Source organism: Sus scrofa, chromosome 3 (genome assembly GCF_054392235.1).
Source record: "Sus scrofa isolate SSC_HxYL_T2T_F1_AM1 chromosome 3, Sscrofa_HxYL_maternal_Yorkshire_Landrace_v2.0, whole genome shotgun sequence".
In the NCBI taxonomy this organism is placed as follows: domain Eukaryota; kingdom Metazoa; phylum Chordata; class Mammalia; order Artiodactyla; family Suidae; genus Sus; species Sus scrofa.
In genome coordinates, this window is record NC_139385.1 from 93356821 (window position 1) to 93379866 (window position 23046).

Below are 23046 nucleotides of genomic sequence, written 5' to 3' on the forward strand. Positions count from 1 at the left end.
CTCTCTCCTTTTCTCCCTTTTCCCTCACTCTCCTCTTTCCCTCTCTATCTCTCCCCCCTCTTAAGCGGTTAAGAAAGAGAACAGAATATAGAGATGGAAAAATCTATCTGCAAATACATAATGAGGATGGGTGTGGAGATGTAGGATATTCAAGTCAGATTTTATTTTGGTGTCTTTGGTACTATCCGTTGCTTCGGTAGATTTTTCTTAAAGAAAGGCGTAAACACACACACACACACACACACACACGCAAATCCTAGATAAAAGCCAGTGAGTTGTTAAAAATGAATTTGCAGCATTAGAGCTGTTAGCATCATTCAGCAAGCAGCAAGCTTGATAATTTCCAGGTGTTGGGGAAAGCCGTTGTCCGGGAGCTCTTACAGAGCTTATAAATCCCTGTTGGGAGGGAGAAAAAAAATCTTTGGAGGTGAATGAAATATCAAATCACAAGACTCCTATGTAGATTTATGATTGCATAAGAAGCTTGATCATTTCCATATACTGAAATGTGCTGTCCTCCTGAGCCTGCCCAGCCCTTCCAGGAGACGAGGCGCTCCGTTCTGCCTTGATCAATGTTGACTATGAAGCAAGAAAGGGGGGGTGGGGGGTGGAAAGCAGGCTGGCACCAGATGGAGCGGGGTCTCGGGAAAGGTCAAGGTTAGCCCAGGCTGCTATTGAGTCGGTAGCAGCCTCACAGATAGATCTCTGCCTCGAAGGCACCCACTGGGGCTTCTCAAAATCAAATCTAATAGAAAAGGCAGTCACAGAATGAAATCGCTTCATCTGAATGCTAAAATTGTTATTAGGCTACATTAGAGAGATATCAGGCACGTGGTTACCAAAAAAGGGAGCATGCCTAGCAGTTTGTGTCTGAAAGAAAAGCTATGAATATGTTGATAACATCAGTAATGGGCAAGTAGACGAGATGGATATCTTTTTTTATTTTTGTCTGAAGGCCAGATTAACATATTAAATGAACGTGGTTTTCTCTTTTTAGCAGGTCTACCTTATATTTTGAGTTGCTTGGAATTCTTTGGTGGGGAGGGGGGTGAAAAAAACCTACTCAATCCAGAAATAGGTGATCTTTATTGATCAAGAAGTTTGACTCACTTAAGGAATTTTGTTAGCATCTTTCACCAGGTACGTGCCTCCGGAAATTCATCCCTCAGGCATTACACTGGGGGTTGACAGTGCCTTGGGAATCAGTCTTTCTGGTTTTGGACCATTGGGAATCTGTCAGAGGCCTTGCTCTTTTCCCTCCTCTCTCCCTTCCTCTTTTTCCTCTTGCATTCTTTTTAGAAACAGAACTGTTTCTGGAGTAAATTTCATCCCACAGGCAAACGCCAGCCTAGGAGAGTGCCTGGGACCAGACATACATATATTGCCTGTTAGGGTAGTCACACTAGCATTTTTCAGACCGTCTTCCCCCAATTATCATAATGAAACCCACATTAGCTGTTTTTAACCTACAGCACGGCCATATCTTAAAGAAGGATTTAGTCTTGTAAAATAAATGCGGGCTACACTAGATTAAACATGATGACTGCACTCCAAGGGTTAATAAATTTAGAATTAACAGATCATCTCAGCTTGATACAGCTACTATAGATGATTTAATATGCAGCCTAAGCAGGTTGACAGTCAGCTCACAGATGCAGATAAGATCAAACAGTCTCTTGATTCAATAGATTGAATGGTTGTACTGAGTGTCTAGAAGGTGAGTGACAGAACATATATGGCAGGGGTTCTGGAAAAATGGAGCTTCAATTCCCAACTGCTGTTTTGTGCACTGGTTTTCTTTTTCTAACAGTTCACCTTCTGTGGCAATAAAACCCAGAGCAGGGGAGTTTAAAAATTCTCATCATCATGTGGAGTAATGGGAGCTTGTTTAAGTTTTGAGTGAGGAAAAGAGAGATACCTTTAATGTCAAGATCCATTTCTAATTAGTTCTGCCTGGAAACTAGTAGCCAGCCGTTCCCTTCCCTCTCTCTCCTTGCAGGCTCTCAGGTCTGGGCTCTACAGACAGGGATACAAGGTTCCTGGATAATGCGGATAAAGGCAGGCTCTTTACTGAAATTATGTAGGTAATTTCTCAGTCCTCTACTTTGCTCTAGCTGCGAAGATCTGAATATGGAAATGAGGTGTGCAGCTAAGTTGAAATTCAAACTCTAATATGTAGCCACTGAGATGTTTACACTGGGAGAGAGCTTACCTTTCTGAAACTGATATTAAAAAACGGCAAAACTCACATGGGGGTGGGGGGTGGAGGTGGGGGGCTTGGGCCACTGAGAAAGACTGGGGAGGGTCCAGCAGAAAAAGTGAAGCGTGGCTATGGCATAGGCCTTGCTTTGGTGGCCCTGTCTAGAGTTTCTGATACCTAACTGAGCTTTTTAAAAAAAGGTTTAATTTCCTTTATCTGTTCAGACTCTAGTAGTAGCTAAACAAGAAGACAAAAACAATTTTAATAGAAGTGTATGTGATCTGATGTGATAGACAAGTTTACAACAGTTTCTATGATTTGATCAAGAACAAGGGCTCCCCTTAAACCCATTAGATTCTGTCATGTGAATATATATTCAGGCAGTTTAAAAATGCATATTATGTATTCGATAGACCGGCACAGGTCTGAATTATATCATGTTATTCTGTTCTGTCAACCCCACTCCCCAAGTCTTAATATGGAAATCTATAATTGTTAGAGCTGCAACAATCAGTTGTCCAAGGCTCCTAACTTGGTTATCTCATTTATTTATCTTATTTCATTTTATTTTTGAATATCAAAATGTCTAGTCCACACCATGAGCTAATGGCCCACAAAATCTTCCTGTAAGAAATAAAGCCATTTAAAACTGAGTAATGCTCTACACGCTGTTAACACTTTAACTTTTCCCTTCCCACTCTAATGTCCTAGTGGGTAGCATGATATTCTTCTGACTCAGAATTTATGATTGTTAGGTAACCTCTAAAAAATTCTTAAAATATTCCATTCTTTAAAAGTACTGTTTTGGATCCTGTGCTTTTTTTTTTTTTTTTTTTTGAGAAAAGCAGTCTATCTCTATGTAACCTGCATATTTAAAGGTTTGGAGCTGAAAGCAGGTCTTGTCAATTTTAGGCAGAGGAAAGTGTTTAACATGAATTTGTGATGGGCGAGAGGAACTCTGAACTGGGTGTGGCTCTTGCTGGAGCAGAGGGTATTTTTGCACATTAACCAGACCTAAATCCTTCCAAATTTTATCCTCCCTTTCTTGGACAACCTGTGATTGCAGCAGGGGGCACTACCAACATACGAATTACTTGGAAGTAGGAAGCTCTGGATCTCCTGTTTCCCCGACTACTTGAAGGCATAACCACTGAAAACAGTTATCTCTCAGAAATTTGCATATTTATGGTGCCTCCTGCAGGTTCCTGTGATTGCTTTACAGTCAGCAAAGGTAACAGAAAAATATGTATCCTCCTTTAAAACATGAAAAAGGATCATATAGGAACAGTGACTCTAATAGAAGACTAATCCTTGCAAAGCCGGTAGCATGAAATTTGTTTCTGGAACATTTTTGTTTTGGTTTTGTTTTAGGATTTGAAGGGAATATTTTGGAAGTTACAGGAGAAAGTCTCTGATTCCTTGAAAATAGATGCAAGAAAATACTTAACATTTTGAGAGAAAAAAATTAGCATAGACTTACTTATTCATTGAGTGAACGCGTCTGAAGAACAAAATATTCCTTGCAGACTTGGAAAAGCCACCCAATAGATCACTTAAAAGCCTAGTTCCATGGCACATATATTTTTTTAGTCCTAGTCATAAGCAATGAACAAATGTGCAGTGTAGCTTTGGATATAAAAGTTAATTAGGTCTCAGAAGAGAATAGTTTCATTTTTATTGGCTCTGAGTTTCAAGGATACCTTTGATACACCTTTCCTCTCAGCCCCTTTTGACCTTCTTTGTGGAAACTGTACAGGGGCCCGACACTTAGGCTTGCTTGGTTCTGGATGCCAGATTTTTGTTACCCCACTTGCTCTCTTGAAATGCATTCCACCAAAGTAGCATCATACTTGAAATTACACCCAGAAAAATCTAATCTTATCTCCACTTCAGGACCAAGGTGCAGTTAATGTGATATTTCATCAGGGGTTTTAGTTCAGGGAAAGAGTTCAAACACTCTGCGGTTGGCAACGCCTGAATGCAGAAATCAGAGGGCTCAAGCTTCCGAGTGGTCCGGTTTCCTTGTATCTTCATCAGAACCTCATCCTTATTTTTTCACAGATCTATTATCCTTAATTTCCTTCCCTCCTAAAAGGCGTGTACAGTGCTCATAGAACTGTTATGAGCAAACATCCTGAGGGACGGTGGAATTCAACAATGCACAGCCTTCTCCGTATCCCATCCTTTCTGTGGAAATGCCTATCAAAATCAAGGGGATGAAAATAATTTTTCCTGCAATTAGATTTTACATAATAAAGACACCGGGTAGTAAAAGTAATATGTGCTATCAATAATATGTGGTGACATAAATGCCCAAACTGTGAGCAGAAGGATTCTCTTATCACACATTAGTCACCACAGCAATATGTGTACTTATGCACTACCTTTCAGTGTAACATTAGGGGATGTATCTGTTTGTTATTCTGGCTAGGGAAATTCTCATTAAAATAATTACTGCCATCATCTTATTATTTCAGCGCAAGTTTATTCACAACGTTTAGGCCTTTGTTATCGTGTTGAAAACAATGTATACCTGAGGATTTATATTATTTCCTTGCGGCTGGTCAATCTCTTGGCCCTAAAAAATGAAGAAAAGATACCACCTAAAATCAGGAGCTTTTCTGCCCCCTTCCACTCCCAAGAATGAAAAGCTTCTTCCTTCTAGAATATTTAAAAGTTGGAAGTAATGAATCACAACTTTTTAGCATTGCTCAGAAATGTATTAATGTGTAACGTTTCTATAAACCAGATAGCATATCAATCTTACTGAGGGTAAAATATCTGAAAACATAGGCTTGGGCTCAGCATTTCATATTTTCTCGTTGTTAAATTAAGAGACTGAAACCTTTACAAGTGAAGATCAGTGGAAATACAACAATCCAGCCTGGAATTCTAAAGATGTTACTAAAGCTAACATCTTATCAATTAAAAGAAAAAAAGTTCTTTTTGGTATGAGACTGCTTCTCAGTTTGATTTATTTATGCTAAAATAAAAGAAAAAAATGAGTTACAAGTTCTCATTAAGGAGAGTTTACTTCCTGTAAAACATATGTTTTAAAATGAGCATATTTAAAAATTTTCTACAATCTTTAAATCCACAGATGCAAAAAAAGATCTACAAACTTGAGCAAAACCCCCTTTATGTGCCTAATATTCAAACAATTCACATATTTGCTTCCCCACCCCCTCATGTTTACTTTCAGAAATCGAATTTGTTTTGAAAATCCACCAATCTTGTGTTTCCTCCTAATTAAGCTTGGAGTTCAAGATTCGATCTTTTGAGAAGAAGGGGTTGAGATTCTCTTTACATCATATTTGAAGAACACATATTAATATTTCCCTCGTTCCCTGAACAGGGCCACAAAAAAATCACTGTTTGGGGATGGTAGACGAGCTGTTGCCATTATAAGGCTCTGTGAAGCCTTGCCTTTTTCAAATGAGAATCAGCTAGAACAGGCCTTGATATTTAAAGAAGGTAGTATCTGGAGAATCAGGCTCCAGAATTAATCTCAGTGTTACTCTGTGTTGCAATGTACTTAGATTTTGGCTGTTTGAATATTTTATTGCATTTCAAAATCTGAGAATCGAGGACAATAAAAGGGACATCTTATCTATGGTGGATAGGATTTTGAGGTTCCTGGGACCCTAAGTGGTCTACTTCATAAGTCTGTATTTATGTACCGAGTATTTCCTAATGTCCTACTCTGTGCTGAAGTGGAAAAAAGATGAAAAGGACAGAAGCTCTGCCCTATAACCATTGACATCCCAGGACTTGTCAGGCAATGGCTTTTGTGATGAAAGACATGCATTTGTTTCCACCTGCTGCAAATAGGCTTGCAGTTTATAATGCCTAGGTTAAATAGCAAGGCCCATGGCACATGCAAAGGGTCCATACTTCTTAGCTATTCAAAAGTGAAATAGGAAGTTCCCATCGTGGCTCAGCAGTTAACGAACCCGACTAGCATCCATGACGATGTGGGTTTGATCCCTGGCCTCGCTCAGTAGGTTAAATGGATCCAGGGTTTTGTTGCTGTGAGCTGTGGTGTAGGTCCAAAGTGGCTGTGGCTGTGGCATAGGCTGGCAGCTACAGCTCTGATTTGATCCCTAGCCTGGGAACCTCCATATGTTGTGGGTGCGGCCTTAAAAAGTCAAAAGACAAAAAAAAAAAAAAAAGAAAGAAAAGAAAAGAAAAGAAAGTGAAATAGGAATTCCTGTTGTGACTCGGCAGGTTGAAAACCCAAATAGCATCCAGGAAGATGAGGGTTTGATATCCTGGCCTTGCTCAGTGGGTTAAAGGATCTGGTATAGGTTGTGGATGCAGCTAGGATATGGTGTTTCTGTGGCTGTAGTATAGGCCCCCCTAGCCTGGGAACTTCCATATGCTGCAGGTGTGGCCCTAAAAAGACAATTAATTAATTAAAAATGATATAATATAATTTCCATCATATGCATACTTAACTTATTAGTGACTAGACACAAATACCTGTGTCTTTTTCCCTACAATGGCAATAGAAAATGCATTTGTGGAATTCATTCCTGAGTTGACAAATGTATTAGATGCCTACTATGCGTTAAGGAAGTGAAACAATGTCATTTAAAACATGATACATTCACAAGTGGGTGTTAGAAATAATCTCTAAAACTGCCTACAAAACAAATATGGTATAGAAAGCTCATTTCTCAGGAGTAGTTAAGCTATTTAATGTCATAAGAAACTGAAAACAATAGATTGTCACAGGTATAGCCACGACCAAAACTCATTATTTACCATTTTCATTTCTGGGAAACTAAGTTCTTTCTCCAACTGCTGTCAGAAGTGACCAGAGCTGTGTGTCTCCTCAAACTGGCCCTTGCTAAAAGCTTAGAACTGTTCAGATCAGCAATGTGAAGCCAGGGCCACCCAAAGCAAGGATAATAGCATGCATCAGTATGGTTTTGGCATGTGTGACTTGTGAACTTTATGTGACATGCTTGTGCCTGTGTATGTGTATCTTAGTGCCTTAAAAATGAAAGACATCCAAGAGCAGGAACCACGCCTCGTGTCTGCTCAGTACAGTGCTCCATAAAGAAAGAATAACAATTCTTAGAACCAGATTCTTCATTTTATAGGAATCTGGAGGCTTAGATAATTGACCTTGTGCAGGAATTTTTTTTTAAGAGAAAGAAAACAGGCAAATTGTATACAACCAGGAATGAGGGTCTAGAGAGATTTGTTTATCTTCTACCAAGCTGCCAAAAAAGATGAAATGGAAATAGACATTTTCTATCAGAAAAGTTTCCTTTGCTGAATTTGGTAGGGAAAAAAAATACTGATGATTATCAGGGGGAAAAAAAAGGTGTCTTAATTTCTGGAAAAAGGACCAGAATAGGCCCAGCTCGTCAGTGGTCTCTGGGTTGATTGGCACACATCTAGAGTGGTCATGGGACTAGGTGTTTGTGGGGTTTATGAGACACTGTCAGAAAAGGAACTTGTGCCTGGTGACATGTTTTGATGACTGCTTCTCTTTTGTCACCTAGCTAATTTGAGAGGAAAACAACTAAAACTACTGTGAAGTGAGAATGATCAAGGCCGTATGGTCCTTGCTGACCTAATTTGGTGGTCTGATTTGAGTCAGAACAGAGGAAAGGAATTGCTCTCCTTCTGGAAGTGAAAAGGTTTCTAAAGGCAGATATGGTTGTTGCATAGTTCCTGGTGGGTCTTTTTCTGTGTGAAGTCAGTGACCTTAGGGATCTGCCAAAAATACTCAGCCAGGGCCACATCTTGGGGTGTGTAGGAGGACCCCAGAGCAGCATGTACTTGAGAACTTCATTTTAGCCCATCTACCACCTCATCTTTATGGAAAGCCTTTCTCAAAGGGATAAGAGTTGGAGAAGCAAGGGTTTGAGGTTTTCAGCTTCATCTTTCATCCGATTTCTACTGCTCGCTGATGGGTGTGTTAACGAGGGAAACCACCCCCACCCCTATCTTCAGCCTCCACCATCAGCACCATCTCCACCACCATCATCGTCACCTCCATCACCACTACTGCCATCACCATGATCACTGCCGACATCATCACCACCATCCTTATTTTCCTTATGTTAGAATCAACATCAGCCACATCATACTAACAAACATTACATATCGTGGTGATGGTATACCAGGTTAATAGAACATATTTCACAATTCTGGTTCATTAGATCATCCAAGATAAATTCTCCACCCATCTGCCAACAAAGTCAAGGAGAGACATATATGGTATCTCTGTAGGGTCCTTGGATAGTCCAGTGCTGACTGCACTTGCTAGCTTTTGCTTTCTGAACAAACCAAATTTCAAGAAAGCTACAAATTGTTGAAATAAAATAGTAATACTTCTTATTTTTATCATACAGTTGATAGACAAGATAAAGAAGATCTCAGGTACTTTATTTCTCTTTGGTAATCTTATACTTTTTCATCAGAATGTGACACAGACTGTGTACCTCTGAGTATGTGTATGAGGTTGCATTCTTCAACATAGTGTTGATTTGTTTGTTTGTTTGCTTGTTTTTAGTTTGTGTGTGTGTTGTGTATATGTATTCCAGGATAAGAAACTAGTAAAAACTTATAACAATGGCAAAAAGTACTTGTCCAAATAAAGGACTAACTGCCTATAAAATTTCCTTTAGACAGTGAAGTCATAGCTACAAGTTGGCAATAAGACCATCTGAAAGCAGTAAAAATAATTTCTGTGATGTTGTGTAAGGAAGAGAAGAAGAAAGGGAGGGTGGGAGGGAGAGAAAGAGGTGGGGAGAGAGAGACAGAGAGAGACAGAGTATCCCCAACAGCTCTTCCTCCACTGAGTTATTCTTTTATAAAACAACTTCACATCTGGACTGATAACTTGAATTCCACACTGTGCCATTTAAATAGCCCAAGTTATAAACCTCTTAAACTTGAGGTTTATAATAGAAACACTGACAGACCCTTAACTATAGTGCCTCTATAGTAATGAAAGCACAACTATTTCATTATAGCAGTGTCTGGCAAGGCTGCTATAATTAAGAGTCTGTCAGCGTTTCCATTATAAACCCAAATTTTAAGAGGTTTTTAACTCACATTGTTTTAAATCACATTGGGCTGAAACTTGCTGTACAAAATGTCAGACCAGATGTGTGTGTGTGTGTGTGTGTGTGTGTGTGTGTGTGTGTGGTGTTGCTTTTCCTTTTATTTATAGCCCCCCCCCCCACTTATTTGCTTAAAAACAAGCAAATAAGTGAAGCTTGTTTTTAAGACTGGGTGTGAAAAACACGTATTGACAAAATTATCCCTTTGCTAAAGCAAAAGATTCATTGGGGGGATACAGAAAATGAAGTTTGAGATATTTTAAATGTTTAGTTGTTCTGACTGTATATTCTTTCCTTTAGAAGTGCTCTCATTTGGGAAACCAGATTTGAATATACCCAAAAAGCAATATTTAAAAAAAAATGAATCTTTTGATACTGGGTTCTTGACACTGGTTTATTTGGAAGTTAATTGATAATGTAGTCTGCTGGAGGTGAGGAAAATATCTTGCATTGTATTCCTAATTGTCCAGCTGTTCGGTTCTTTGTGGTTATCTTTTTGAGCTCACTATCCTGGGTGGGACTTACTTTTAAGTTAAAAGGTAGTCTTACAACGGAGTTGCCTGATCAAAGCTTTATTGGCTCTGGGGGAAACTAATAAAATTTGGATGATTATGTTGGTTTCATTTATCTGGCAATAGGTATTATTCACTTATTCACCCCAAAACCATTTATTGAGAAAGTACTGTGTGCCCAGTATGGCACTTGGATGTTTCCAATGCGGTCCCTGGGACTGGCTTCATGACCTAACACCTATGCATCTTTGATGTCATTGTTAGGGAGCTAAATCTAGTATTTCAGTGTTCCAACCAGAACTCCTTGCAGTCTTCAAAGGGGCCTCTTACTTCAGTAGTGAGACTACTGCCCCCCCCCACCACATTGACTCAGCACACAGGAGCCCAATCTAGAGGTACGTATAGACTTTTCAAGAACAAATTCAGCTTTTTACTTCATACTTTCCCTCCCTTTCTCCTTCCTTCCTTCTTTCTTTTTCTTTTTTTGTGGGAGTGGGGGGCAGGTCCATCCAGGTATATGAAGTAAGTAGCCTGCGGGCCAGCTAAACACCCAGAGAACCTCTGAGAAATGCCAGACTGTTTCCCTGGGAACCTCCCTGGGGGAAGTCTGTGCCTTAGCAGGTGCAGACACTGCCCTCCAGGGGCCTCCTTAGGTCCCAGCCTCTGGATCATACTGGGAACAGCAGAAGAAAAGTTATAAGGGGGTAGGGGCTGGGGGAGGCTGGGGAGGAGGGGGCTGTGGCCCTCATGCTCACCTTTCAATTTGGGTGCCCACACCCTCAAGCACAACCCTTCTTTCTTTTTAAAATTAATCCCTCCTTTGTCTTAATATCCTAAGACTCCCATCCTTAAGACCCCGAAACTTATGCCAAGTGATGAATCCGAACCTAAGTTTTATTTTTATCAATATGACTGCCCATTCTCTATTTTCTGAATTGCCTTTAGGAAAAAGCAAGGTGGAAGTGATTGTATTAACCATTCATTCAATCGTTAATTTGTTTAAATCCATAAAGGTGTTTGCCGCTGAAGGCAGACAGTGAATATTTTATTTTAATTTTGTAGTTTCCATCGAGACCGACCTTTTAACCCTTCATTCTCCAGCTCTGCCCGAGTCCCCCGCGCCTGGCGATCCTCCGCACGAGGGCTGGGACTGTATTAAGTCTCTCTCTTGGAGCTGTTTGTTGACCACATTCACGTTCAGAGCCCTGGAGCTAAAAGCACTTTACACCATAAAATAAAAGCACTGTCTTTTTTTCTAAAAGGTTACGTCTGGAGGCCACGCGGCTCATACTTCATACCGAAAACTACTGAAAGGACTATGAAATCCTCTATGATTTACACTCTCTCACTGCATTAGGGTATAGATCTACTCGACTCTAAAAATACGGTGGGTTTCTAACCGACGTGAATATATGTGCATTATTTCAGAAAGTCTGTTAGAAAACTTGTCAACACATTATAAAGCATAAACCAGGACTTGGCTATTAAGTACGGAGATCAGAGGCAGAATATATACTGCAGGAAGTCCTGGGGAGTCTCCTCCGCGGGCAAGATAGAAAAGGGGAGGAGGGGAGGGGAGGGGTCGTCTGTTGGCCTGGAGTTTACACGCAGTGTCGTCACCAAAGGTTTGGGAACGAGCCCACGGAGCGTAATTAGCCCCTCAATGGAATCAGCCAAGGTTCTACTGCTCCAAAAGAAGTTAACTGAATGGCTAGAATATAATTTTAACCTTGTCATAATTTATTACTTTCTAAAAGCTACTTTTGGAAAGGTAAATACACGTATTATATATCTAAGTGTGCGCGTTTAAAGTGACCTTTCACCTCTCTACAAACCCACCTGCATCATCAATCAATACTTATGTAATATTTTCAAAGTTCTTAAAAAAACAACACATTTTTATTTCTTTAAACACATATACAAACCTTCCCCCTCCCCCACTTTTGGGCGCTTTAGCGAGCATCTAACAGCAATGAGGGAGGGGAGGTCACTCTTAGGGGAGGGCAGGAGGGACCGCGAGTGGGGGGTCCGCGACGAGGAAGGATCAAATGCCAATACACAGCCCTGGTTTTCTGAACTGAGTGAAATCAGGCTGGGGGAGGGGCGGGAGTGGAGGGCAGTTCCTATTTCACTCTGAGCATTTTATGATGGTGAAATTAAATATATGTTAATGGTGGAAATGTTGCTGCTTACCTCTCCACGGGCACCCAGGGAAAGCAGCTGCACAACCAGGTTTTAAATGTATGTTTTAAGATGTGGTTTCGGAAGGAACACCCTGGAATCTGAAACAAGTGCAATAACATAGCAGACCTACTTCTAACTAAGTGCTTAATTTCCTATGATTTTTTTAAAAAAGAAAATCAATGAAATGTTGCCAGTTATTTATTGGAAATAACCACAGATAGCTGCCCTGATAGGGTGCCGGTTTTAGAGAGCACACAATTGTGTAATGAATTGTAATTCAGAAGACTGTTAAATGTGAACCACAGAACCTTTCAGAGGTAATAAAGTCATTACTTTTTACACTACATCTAACCCTGAAAAGCTTTATATACACCATTATATATATAAATCATACATATATATTTCTACAACACTCATTTGACCCTTTGTATACCTACTCTGTATATGGACTTTTATAGACGGATGGGAAAAATATCTAAATTTGAAAAGCCCGGTTTCGAAAGACTCTGACTCACTATTGTTACTTGAAGGTGCTTTCATTTAACTAATTTATTTTTCAAAGGCCTCCCAGTTGTACTTCTTTCTTCCCTCTCCTCACCTTCTCTCCAACCATTCTTCACTTTGCGTCCCCCCCCTCCCGCAATGGCATTCTTTTGGTCGCTCTAAGGCTAGTTGAATGTGACAAAAAAAAAAAAAAAAAAAAAAAAAAAAAAAAGACAGTAGTGGAAAAGAGATGCTGACCTGCTCTGAAGAACTCATGAAAAAGGGGAAATGGTGTAACGCAAATGCTACAGAGCTTTATTGCAAATGAAATCTTCCTGCTTCTTAAACAGGATTTGAGTTTTTCCTCCTTAAATTGGAGGAAAACAATAACAATAAACCACATTTACACAAACCCAATCCAGCCCACATCTTTCTTGACGCTGAGCATCAAAACCTCCTTTTCTTCCTTAGAGGGGCCCGAAGCTTCGCCGAGCTAGACAAGCCAGTTATTTTCTAATGGGTTTAAAACTTTACTAAGACAACACATGAATAAACAGCCGCTGGCCGGCGCGGCTGGGAGAGGGATGCGCGCTTGCAAGCCGGAGACCCTCGGTTAAAACAATAAAGCCCCCCCGCCGCGTTGGTGAATTTACGAAAACGAGGTCCCTTAGACTAAGGAGGGGGAAGAGAAGACACGAGGGGTTTTGGACCGCTTGGAGGAGAGGGAAGGAAAGCTCCTCGCTCTGCAGACACGCACTCACACACGTCCACCTGCAGCTCGAAGTCTCGCGGGCCGTGGCAACCCGCCTCCACCTTGTACCCTCCGCGCCTCCCTTGAACCTGAGTCCTTTTCCCTCTCCCCCCATGCCCTTCCGGATTTGGAATCGCAGCGCGGTCTCCGCGGCGGCTGCGGCTGAGGCTACAGGGTGGCGCAGGCAGGGAGGTTGGGAGGCGGGAGACGCTGGGGGACTTTGCAGGCACGTTTCTGAATAAACTTTCCAATCGCAGGGGGTGCTGTTGCTGTACATTTTACGTAAAACTGAAAGTATCCCACGCCAGAGTGAAGCCCGCTTTTTGACAGCAGCAGCGCGCGCGCGCACGCGCGCGTATGTGTGCATTAAAGAGACAGGGGTTTATTTCCAACAGGTCTTCCCTAATTTCCCAGGAACGTCTGCAGGAAGGCCGGAGGGGGATTGCGGGCTCCGGTTTGTGCGGCTCGGCCCCGGGCGCCTGGGCAGCGCGGCGCTGACCAGGGGCGGTCACACCACCACTGTGGCCTCCCTGCTGCTCCTGCGAGCCAGTCGCTCTCACTCCATTCCCCATTTTCTTTCCCCGGGTAACAGCTCGGGACTAGTTAGTTGCGCTCTGCCCTCAAGAAACATTTTCTTGCCATTCCTCGGTGCTTTTGCAGTACCTCAGGAGTGGGAGGAGGTGTGTCCTTCCCTGGGACCCGGCTCCTGGACCTCCTGCGGCGCTAGGAGCACGTTCCCAGGGAATGGCACTCCCGAGACTGCCCGTGCTTTGTCCTCTGGCCCGCGGCCGTTCCGTGAGGTGGACGCCTCGGCGCCTCCCTCGCCCTGGGTCCGGTCGCTCCACTCCGGGGGCTGGAACATGCCCGGAGTTTGGCTTCCAGCTCTTTATTCCTCAGTCTCTCTTTCCACGATCCGTTCAGAACCTCGACTCGCAGCTCCCAGTTGCATTCAGACCCGATAGCTTGTCGAGGCGTTGAGAGTCTCCCCCGCAGCCCCCACCCCCCGGCCCAACCCCCGGCTTAGCCTGAGGGATGCCCTCCCGGCCCTCCGGCCCGGCCTGCACCGCCTTCCCCGCCCTCCCCCGACTCTCCAGGCCGCCTGTCTCTCGGAGCCCCTGGCGCTGTCCTTTCGGACCCGCAACCCTCCAAACTTGAGCTGGACTCTGCTTCGCCGCGCGCTCCCTCCCGCCTCCCCTCGTCCGCAGCGGAGCTGTAACTTGGAGGCTCTGCTCTCAACTTCGGGTGGTTTTTCTTTGCTATCCTCTTCTCCGGCAAAGTTTCTAGAGTGCAGCCGCGGGCTCAGAGCTTTTACTTCGGTCCCCGGCGTCCCCACGCGGGGCACGAGCGCAGCTGCGGCTGCGGCGGAGAGGGGAAGTGGGTGTGCGCACGCAGGAGGGTGTCCGGGAACAACTCTACCTGGCTTCCCTCCGCCCGCGCTTCCCCGGCCCCAGCAGCTTCCCCGTACACTCTGGCTTTTTTATTTTTTTAATTTTAAATAATCTTTCATTTTAGGTTCCGCGTGCGGGGGGGAGCAGGGCGTACGTCTTGCTCCCCCCCCGCCCCGCCGCCCCTTTCTTCTCTCCCGGCCACGCCGCCGCCTCGGCGCTCGCTGCGGCCACTGGTGAGCCCGCGGCCCCAGAGCCCCCTCCCCTCCGCCCGCCCCTCCCCCGGGGGCCGCGTCTGGCGTCTGCGGAGCCCCCCGCCCCGCACCTCCCCCGCCCCGCACTGGCCATTGGCTTGTCCTGGTCTCTTTTTCATGTCCAGCCCCTGATGTGTGTCCATTGGTGTGAGCTTCCCCTTCCCTCCTCCCCTTCTCTCCTGCTCGCCCTGCCCATGTTTTGTGTGTCTCTGTCCATCCAGACTCCTGACGTTCAAGTTCGCAGGGACGTCACGTCCGCACTTGAACTTGCAGCTCAGGGGGGCTTTTGCCATTTTTTTCATCTCTCTCTCTCTCTCTCTCTCTCTCTCTCCCTCTATCTCTGCTCTCTCTCTCTCTCTCTCTCTTTTTTTTTTTTGCTTAAAAAAAAAAAAGCCATGACGGCTCTCCCACAATTCATCTTCCCTGCGCCATCTTTGTATTATTTCTAATTTATTTTGGATGTCAAAAGGCACTGATGAAGATATTTTCTCTGGAGTCTCCTTCTTTCTAACCCGGCTCTCCCGATGTGAACCGAGCCGTCGTCCGCCCGCCGCCGCCGCCGCCGCCGCCGCCCGCCCCGCAGCCCACCATGTCTCGCCGCAAGCAAGGCAAACCCCAGCACTTAAGCAAACGGGAATTCTCGCGTAAGTAACCCAATAATAGTAATAATAATTATTAATAATCACGAGAGCGCGCAGGACGAGAAGCAAGAGAGAGGGGGAGAAAGGGGTGTGTGCATGCATTTAAATTTTTTTTTTTCACGAGAAAAACCTCCGAGAGTCGGGATAAAAGAGATTGGGGGGGGGCAGAAAACCAACCTCATCCCATCCCGAAACATAGCCGTATGTATACTTTTGGGGTGGCACGAACCTTTCAATTTTATTTAATTTTACAAAAATTAAAAAAGACTCCTCCTCTTTCCTGCTTTCCGCTGCTTTATTTCGCTTTTCGAAAAGGAATGCAATGATTTCCCCTCCAATTTTGCAAAATAATGAACAATGCTGTGGATGCTAACAACTCTCGTGTAAACCTAAGGGAGGGAACCGGAGGGGAAAAGGGGGGTTACTTCCACTCACCGTAGAAAGGAAAACGGGGGGTGGGGACCCAAGTCTTAAAAAAACAATTCCTAGGGAGGAAAGAGGTGAGACTGGCCCTCGGACACCGGGGCTCTCACGGTAAAGCGTGCACCGGAGGAAAGTAGTCATCTCTACAATAGTGAGAAAGTGGGATTGTGGGAGGGGGGCCCCCGGCGCTCCGGAGTCGGCCGAGTCTGGAATGGGGCTGAGGCTGTAGGGAGAGGGCGACAGGGAAGGACCGGAGAAGCGGCCGGCGCTGCTGCCTTTTGTTCCGGTCGGAGGTGGGTGTTTGTCCCGCTGCCTTTTGTGCCGGCTCCTTGCGCTTGCCCTCCCGCGCCGCCGCCGCTGCCGCCGAAGGGCAGGAGCAAGGGCCGGGGGCGAGCGGGAGAGGGAGGGAGGGCACCCCGATCACCGCCTCCCGGGTTGCTGCTGCCCGCTCCTCCCGGCCGAACCTCAGTGGCGGCGAGAAGACGTGTAAAACAAAACAAAACAAAACAAAACAAAATAAATAAAACAGGTCAAGAGAATGTGAAATTTCTTGCCCTCCAACTGACGCAAAACGCTCCGCCGGCCGTTTTCTGCAACGCTCTCCTCTTAGATTCGCCCCCCCCCCCCCGCAAAAATATCACATTCTCTAATTGAGGGGAAAAACACAATTACCACCCCTCCCTCCTCAAAACCCCTTTAGTTGAAAACTTAGAGCGCCGGCGGCACGGAGAGGGAGCGAGGAACTCCCTCCTCTTACTATTTTTTGGAAGATTTTCAAAAAAAGTGGAAGTGGATTTTGATTGGGAAAAATCTCGTGTCTGAATGTTTACAAGCACCGCGTGTGCGGGAGTCTCCTGCCAACAAACAGACAGAGAGGACCGAGCACTGCGCGGCAGCCCGGGAGCGGGCGGCGGCTGTGGCCGGGCCTCGCCCGGGCCTTGCCGGGCCTCGCCGCGCCCCCGCCCCGCCCGGGATCGCCCACCCAGCGCCCGCCGCCCGCCCGCTTGCTCGCCCGCCTGTCCGCCTGCACAGCGGAAGGCTGTGCTGCAACTCCGAGCCTGCCGGGTTCAGGGTCCACCCTGGAGCCCCAGCACAATGCCTAGACCTCCTCCCGGCCAACCCTGCTGCGAAATCGTCTGGGGAGAAACTCGGCTTTGCAAAGCATTTTTATTTAGCAAAGCAACCGAAAAAGCTAGTTCTGTCCGCTCCCTACCCCCGACGTCTCTTGCCTCCAGCTCTGGGCGGCGAGGAGGTCACCACGTGCTTTCCCGGCCCCCCTCCCACCCGCACTGGGCACCAGCCCCCGGGTCCTGAGAGCGTCGAAGCCAAGTGGGGGTGGGGGTGGGGGTAAAGGAGTAGTATGTTGGAATGGGCATTTTGGGAGTGTTCGACCCCAGGACCCTACGCACCCCACCCTTAGGTTCTTGCTCTCTACCTCGGACCTAGACTTGAACGCGGGGGCGGGGGTGGTGGTGTTTCCTTGTGAATCTGTATAAGAGGGGTTGGGGTGGGTGAGTGGGTAGCAGTCTCCTGGCTTAACAGAATGCGCCTGGAAAGGCAGGCGATGGATACTTAGGAAAGTTTGGCTGCAAGAGAAAGAAAGGCGTGAGGGCCCACTTCCCTTCCCCTCCTCATTCTTGACCCTTAATTTAATTTTTGCTGCAATTTTAAAGGACCACCCTATACCTAGCTCTGTATTTTTTTAAAAGGGGTGTGTGTCTGGGGGGGGGGGTTGCGCATAGGGAATTGAGTTTTTCACTGGGCCCTGGAACTTGTCACATACTTCGAAAGCTCCCCCGCCCGGGCACGTTGCGGGCCCTCCCTCTCCCCACCCCCGCGCATCCCTCCCTCGCCGCTCTCCCCCGCCCCCCACTCGCCCAGCCGCGCCGGATGCGGAGCAGACGCGGCGCGCGGCGGTGTGAAGTTACAGCCCGGCCAGGTACCGGCGGGAAGGAAGGGCAGTGTTCGCAGCACTCGGGAAAGCCGGGCCCTTCTTCGGAAGGATGCATTAGGGGTTCAAAGGACGGACTGAGGCGTGCAGTCTGGGCTGCCCCCCTCCCTTCCCCCTTTCATCCCGGGTCCATTCTGGGCCACTCCAGGCGGGTTGGGTTGGCCCCTCTCTCCTCGTGTTTCAGGGCAGGCTTTGGTTAACGGACCAGTTTGAAGAGGGTGCAGGGGTCGCTCCTTTCTAATTTTCTGGGTGCGTAGAGGAGGCGGGAGCCATTCCGATCCTCAGGACCCCCTTCTTCCCCCCTGTCCTCCGCTCCTAGGGCTGTATGAGCCATTCGGTCGCTAGGAGGCAGAACAAGATCAAGAAAGCTCAGCGAACTTGAACCTGTACCAGAGCCTCCCCCACCCCCGCTCAGCGTTTCTCGGCCGGGAGGGAAGAGCTTTGCTAGGGTGGGGGTGGGGGAGACGGACGGTTAGGCAGAATTCCCTTTCTCCCCCCCGCCATCACCCCTTATGTCTTTGTTCTTCATTTTGACTTTAAAAATGCTTCTGGCCAGGGCTGCAGAGAAGCGCCCGGGCGCGCGGCCGACACCCCCGTGCGTCTGGAGCGGAGAGGGGTGCAGTTTTCGTTCTCTTTCGGGCGGGCATTTTTGGTAAGGAGGAAGGGGAATGAGTGCGTGCTCTCCGGCTTCTGGCTAAGGCCAAAGGGCGGGATCCAGCGAGTTTGCACTTAAGTCTCCAGGTTCATTTCTGCTACCCCCGCGCAAAGCACAGACCGAGGCGGCCACAGCGGGCTTGCAGGGTCGCTCTGCAGCCCGACCCCCCAGCTCTCCCGCCTCCTGCAGCTCTCGCCTCGGAGCCCGAAATCACAACAATAGTAATAGTTATCATCATAATGATGCGGGCAAGCAGCGTCATTAATAATGAATAACCGCAGCCGCCGCCGCGCTGCGCACACCGGTGCAGGGAATTGCGGGAGAAACGCATTCGCAGAGACCCCCCCCCCCCAAAGTAAAAAGTGTGAGCCTGTGGACACAGAATGAATTTCGGGACCCGCGCTTGAGGTGTGGTTGGTGATACCGAGACAGCACCAGGTTAACCAGCCGAGTTTTCCGAGCCTCACTTCCCATTTCTCCAACTGGCGGGCCCAGAGAACTGTCGTCACCCGCGGCCGAGCTGGACGGATGTAGAGGCGACAGTCGGGGCCCCTGGCTGCCCACCGCCTCCCGGCCCCGGGTTCCCGGCCCCACGGCCCTGCGGCCGCCGCTGCACGTGTTCGCTGCAAGCACGGCCAGAGCCTGGGGCCAGCACGCTGCTCGCTTTGTGCTTCACAGTCCCGGCGCCCAACTTCACTTTCTGCACAGCCCACCTCCGCTGGGCCCCCTGCCCTCGGCCTGTCGCCCCAGCCTTCGCTTTTGTTTCTTTGCTTTTTTTCTCTGCATTTCAGCCGCGGTTTGCTTCCTTACCCTGTTAAGACAATCAAAGGGAAGGACTTGGAAAGCAAACTTGAAGGCAGAGCTCTTTTCCCCCCTCCCCCTCCTCCAGCAGACCTCGGTTCCCTTGCTTCTTCCCTGCATTTCTTCTAAGGCCTTTTTTTTTTAAATTTATTTTATTCCTTTGCAACTGCATGTAGAGGAAAGAGATCTCAGTCAGCCACCGGGGCATTGAGACGTTTCAGTCAGTTTTGCTGTTTGAACGCAGAGGCATTTTATTTTCTATTTCTTTTTCCCCTTGTAGAGAATTCGCGGCTAATTATTATGATTATTTGCCCACTCCCTTCCACTTCAATCTTGGACTCCCTGCTTTGTAGCCAGAGCTTAGGCCTGAGCCTAGAAACAGTGGTATTGTGGGGGCGAAGGAGGATGGAATTGAATTGAGGGAGGGGGTAAAATGGCTGAGGTTAGGAATGTTTTTCGGGAAAGGGGAATTTGCATTAAAATACCGAGAAATTATCAGATGCCCAGAAAGGAAATGTTGATTGCCACTGAGAAAAGATGTCAATGCAAATCAGTAGACTACACCAAGAGAATTGTATTTTCATATTTTCTTTGTGCCCCACTTTGTCTGATTTTTAATAATTTAACAGCAATGGTAAGGACACATTTTGGTATTTCTCTGAACAGCACTAGCCAAATGTTTGGTAGGAAGCCCGATGTTAAATGTATTTCATACATTAGGATATAATTCTTGTTAATTAGCAATAATTTACGTTAAGAGCATAGAAAATGTTGAGGTTATAGGTTTTATATCTGTACATTTGATCATCTTGTTATTTTCAAGAACTTTGCCTCCTATAAAATTAATTAGGTGAAATGTGGAGGTGTAATCAGCAACCTCTGAATTACCACTTCATTTCCTGGTTTTGATTGTAAATCAGTTCAGTCACTACATTTAGAAGACTTTAACCAAGTCTGTTTTGTACCGCATTACCTTTAACTATTTGATACCTAGGAGAATATCTCTTTTTGCTCCTAAATAATATTTTCATTTTCAGAAATGTGTCAGTCCTTGGGAATAAAACAAATCTTAACGGTGGAGTTAAATTTTTTTTTTTTTTTTTTGCGAAGACTCTATGTACTGCTAACTTTAATACGATGAAGTATTTTTCCTCAGTCTTTCTTCAGTCAGTAAACCTCAGAACTTGTAGTTAATGCGAACCACAACAAAAAAGCCACATTTGTTAAATGTTCATTTAAAATCCTTAATTCACGTAGGAGGGATTTTGGAGAACGACTTCCCTATTCAGTTTCTCACTTGGTCAAAATGAAAGCAAATAGGAGAAAAATGACATAGCAGCATAATGCAAAAGCACTTCTGTTTGTCTCCTTTTATTTGAAAAGTGTGCATGTATTTATCTTTTGGTCAGTATGTTGGGTGAAGAAATATAAGTGCTTACCTTGCTGTCTTTATTAGTAGGAATATAACCTTCATATTCCTGTGGTGACCTTATGTTAAATTAGGAGGAGTACCAGAGGCTAGAAATTATGACATGTCCTACTTGAGCACAGGTGCAGCTAGGCAGTGCTCTCTCAATATTATTTCACCTAGCACATCTGGGAGTTACTCTAGATCTTCCCCCTCAATATTCAGCCTGGGTAGGGTTGAAATAAATTTAACCTTAGTTCACTGGATTTTTGCACTTTATCAAAATCTGTTCCAATATTCTACACTCAAATTAAAATCTATTTTTTGATTCTCTGTGGCTTTAAGTTCATTAAATGTGAAATTGGCAGCTTGCTAAAGAAGGTCAGACTGATTAACTGTTTAAGACTTGTACATTTTCTGCTTCAGTTTTATTAGCTGGCAGCATCCTCGATGTGTTTTGTATTTTGTGATTTTTGTGTATGTGTGTGTAATAGAGTTAAGCATAAGGTTTCAGGAGCAGTGACTTACCAAGTCTCTTTTCCCTTTTGGAAGGTTAAAAAATGATAGAAGCTGTTCAAATTGATGCTGGAGTATTTTGGTGCAAAGTTTAAAAAAAAAAAAAAGGAAACAGGAATGAAAGACATATCTACCTTGTTATACCATCCGCTGGTGATTATGTGTGCAGAAATAGTCCCATAATGAAGCGTTTTGGAGCTCATTCAGAAAATTAGTCAACTTTGACAACATTAGGCAAAGTATTTCAAGTCTAAAGAAAGGACTTCTCAGCCTTGTTCTGAAATGTGGCATTTGCTTGACCATTCTGATTTTTATGTGATAGGGGCCACCAAGTGCAAACATGTTTAGAATATTTTAGGCATTCCTTTCTTCAGAATGAAAAAATGACTAATTGGCTTATTTTCTTAAGTACTCAAAAGTATCCCATTTAGCTAATGTGTCTGAGAAGAATTGCCAGTGAATTTGGTATTTCTTTGATTTTGTGGCACTGCTGGGAGTGAGATCAGAAAGGTTTTTGGCAGTATGAATTATGCTGCGTTATGATTATTATTTAGATCCTTTTCACAGGTGAATGCAGTCGTTTTCTTATTACGGCAGTGTAAATGTAGCACATTTTCTGTGTGATGTAGTAGCTTTCTAATTTATGAAGCCATGTCTGTATACTTAGAGTATATACATTCACACACAAAGAATGTGTGTGTGTGTGTATTTATTCACCTCTCCTTTTATTCCCAGGCACAATAGACAACTTAGTCTATAGGAAGAAAGAAACAAATTTTGTTTTGATCCATGTTTTTACCAGTCTTTTGGGGGGGTCGTTATTATTTAAGCTTTTTTTATGTTTCTGCATTAACTATTTATTTAACAGTTACATTCTTTCTAAGCTCACAGGCCAGAACCTTGGGGGTGTGTGTGTGTGTGTGTGTGTGTGTGTGTGTGTGTGTGTGTGTCTGTGTTTGCTGGAAGTATGAAGGTCAGACAGTTTTCATAAATATATGATGGTTTGCCTCATTGATAAATTTGCTTTCTTGTTGACAATTTCCACATCCACGTACATTTTAGGTGTGCACTTTTTTCTGGGCATTAAATGGAGGAGCCTAGAAATCCTTTCATAATGTACTAGGATGGGATGGGGTGAAGAATGTACTTCCCCCTTTTCTCTCCTTTCTGGCACTCTAATAATTATGCTTTTGTTTCTTCAACCACAGCCGAACCTCTTGAAGCCATTCTTACAGATGATGAACCAGACCACGGCCCTTTGGGAGCTCCAGAAGGGGACCATGACCTCCTCACGTGTGGGCAGTGCCAGATGAACTTCCCATTGGGGGACATTCTTATTTTTATCGAGCACAAACGGAAACAATGCAATGGCAGCCTCTGCTTAGAAAAAGCTGTGGATAAGCCACCTTCCCCTTCACCAATCGAGATGAAAAAAGCATCCAATCCCGTGGAGGTTGGCATCCAGGTCACGCCAGAGGATGACGATTGTTTATCAACGTCATCTAGAGGAATTTGCCCCAAACAGGAACACATAGCAGGTAAATGAGAAGCAAGGAGAAAAGCTGTTTGCATGTTTTCTTTTCATTTTCAGAGGCGCTGTAGTCAAGCACTAAGGAGTGGTGAAGTGCTTTCTGTATTTCTCCATGTGACTGTCCGTGACAGCCCTGTAATGTTAAAATAATCATTCCTCTTGCTGATGTCCAGAACACACAAAAATAGATATTTTCCACTTCACTGAGTCAGATGTAGGCGGAATAGGTTACACACACCTGATACCCTCTCTCTGGATCTGCTGAC

At 45.1% G+C, this 23046-nt stretch overlaps 2 protein-coding genes across 9 annotated transcripts in view; both read left to right on the forward strand.

Moving 5' to 3' along the window:
• The window catches only part of LOC146404780 (uncharacterized), a 28083-nt gene extending 13247 nt beyond the window's left edge, over positions 1-14836 (forward strand). The window contains exons 2-3 of the mRNA XM_085020124.1: positions 13473-14457; positions 14728-14836. Of these exons, the coding sequence (XP_084876250.1) occupies positions 13473-14177 (705 nt within the window). The 3' untranslated portion in view covers positions 14178-14457; positions 14728-14836. The remainder of the gene's footprint in view (positions 1-13472; positions 14458-14727) is intronic.
• Positions 14837-15059: 223 nt separating this feature from the next.
• The window catches only part of BCL11A (BCL11 transcription factor A), a 98268-nt gene continuing 90281 nt past the window's right edge, over positions 15060-23046 (forward strand). For 3 of the 8 annotated variants that reach the window (XM_085015698.1, XM_085015699.1, XM_021085697.2), the window contains exons 1-2: positions 15060-15498; positions 22458-22787. In XM_085015698.1, coding sequence (XP_084871824.1) covers positions 15444-15498; positions 22458-22787 — 385 coding nt within the window. In that variant the 5' untranslated portion in view covers positions 15060-15443. Of the gene's footprint in view, positions 15499-17789; positions 17858-22457; positions 22788-23046 lie in introns of those variants that run through there. The other 5 variants (XM_021085695.2, XM_085015700.1, XM_021085693.2 and 2 more) reach the window with 4 other exon arrangements.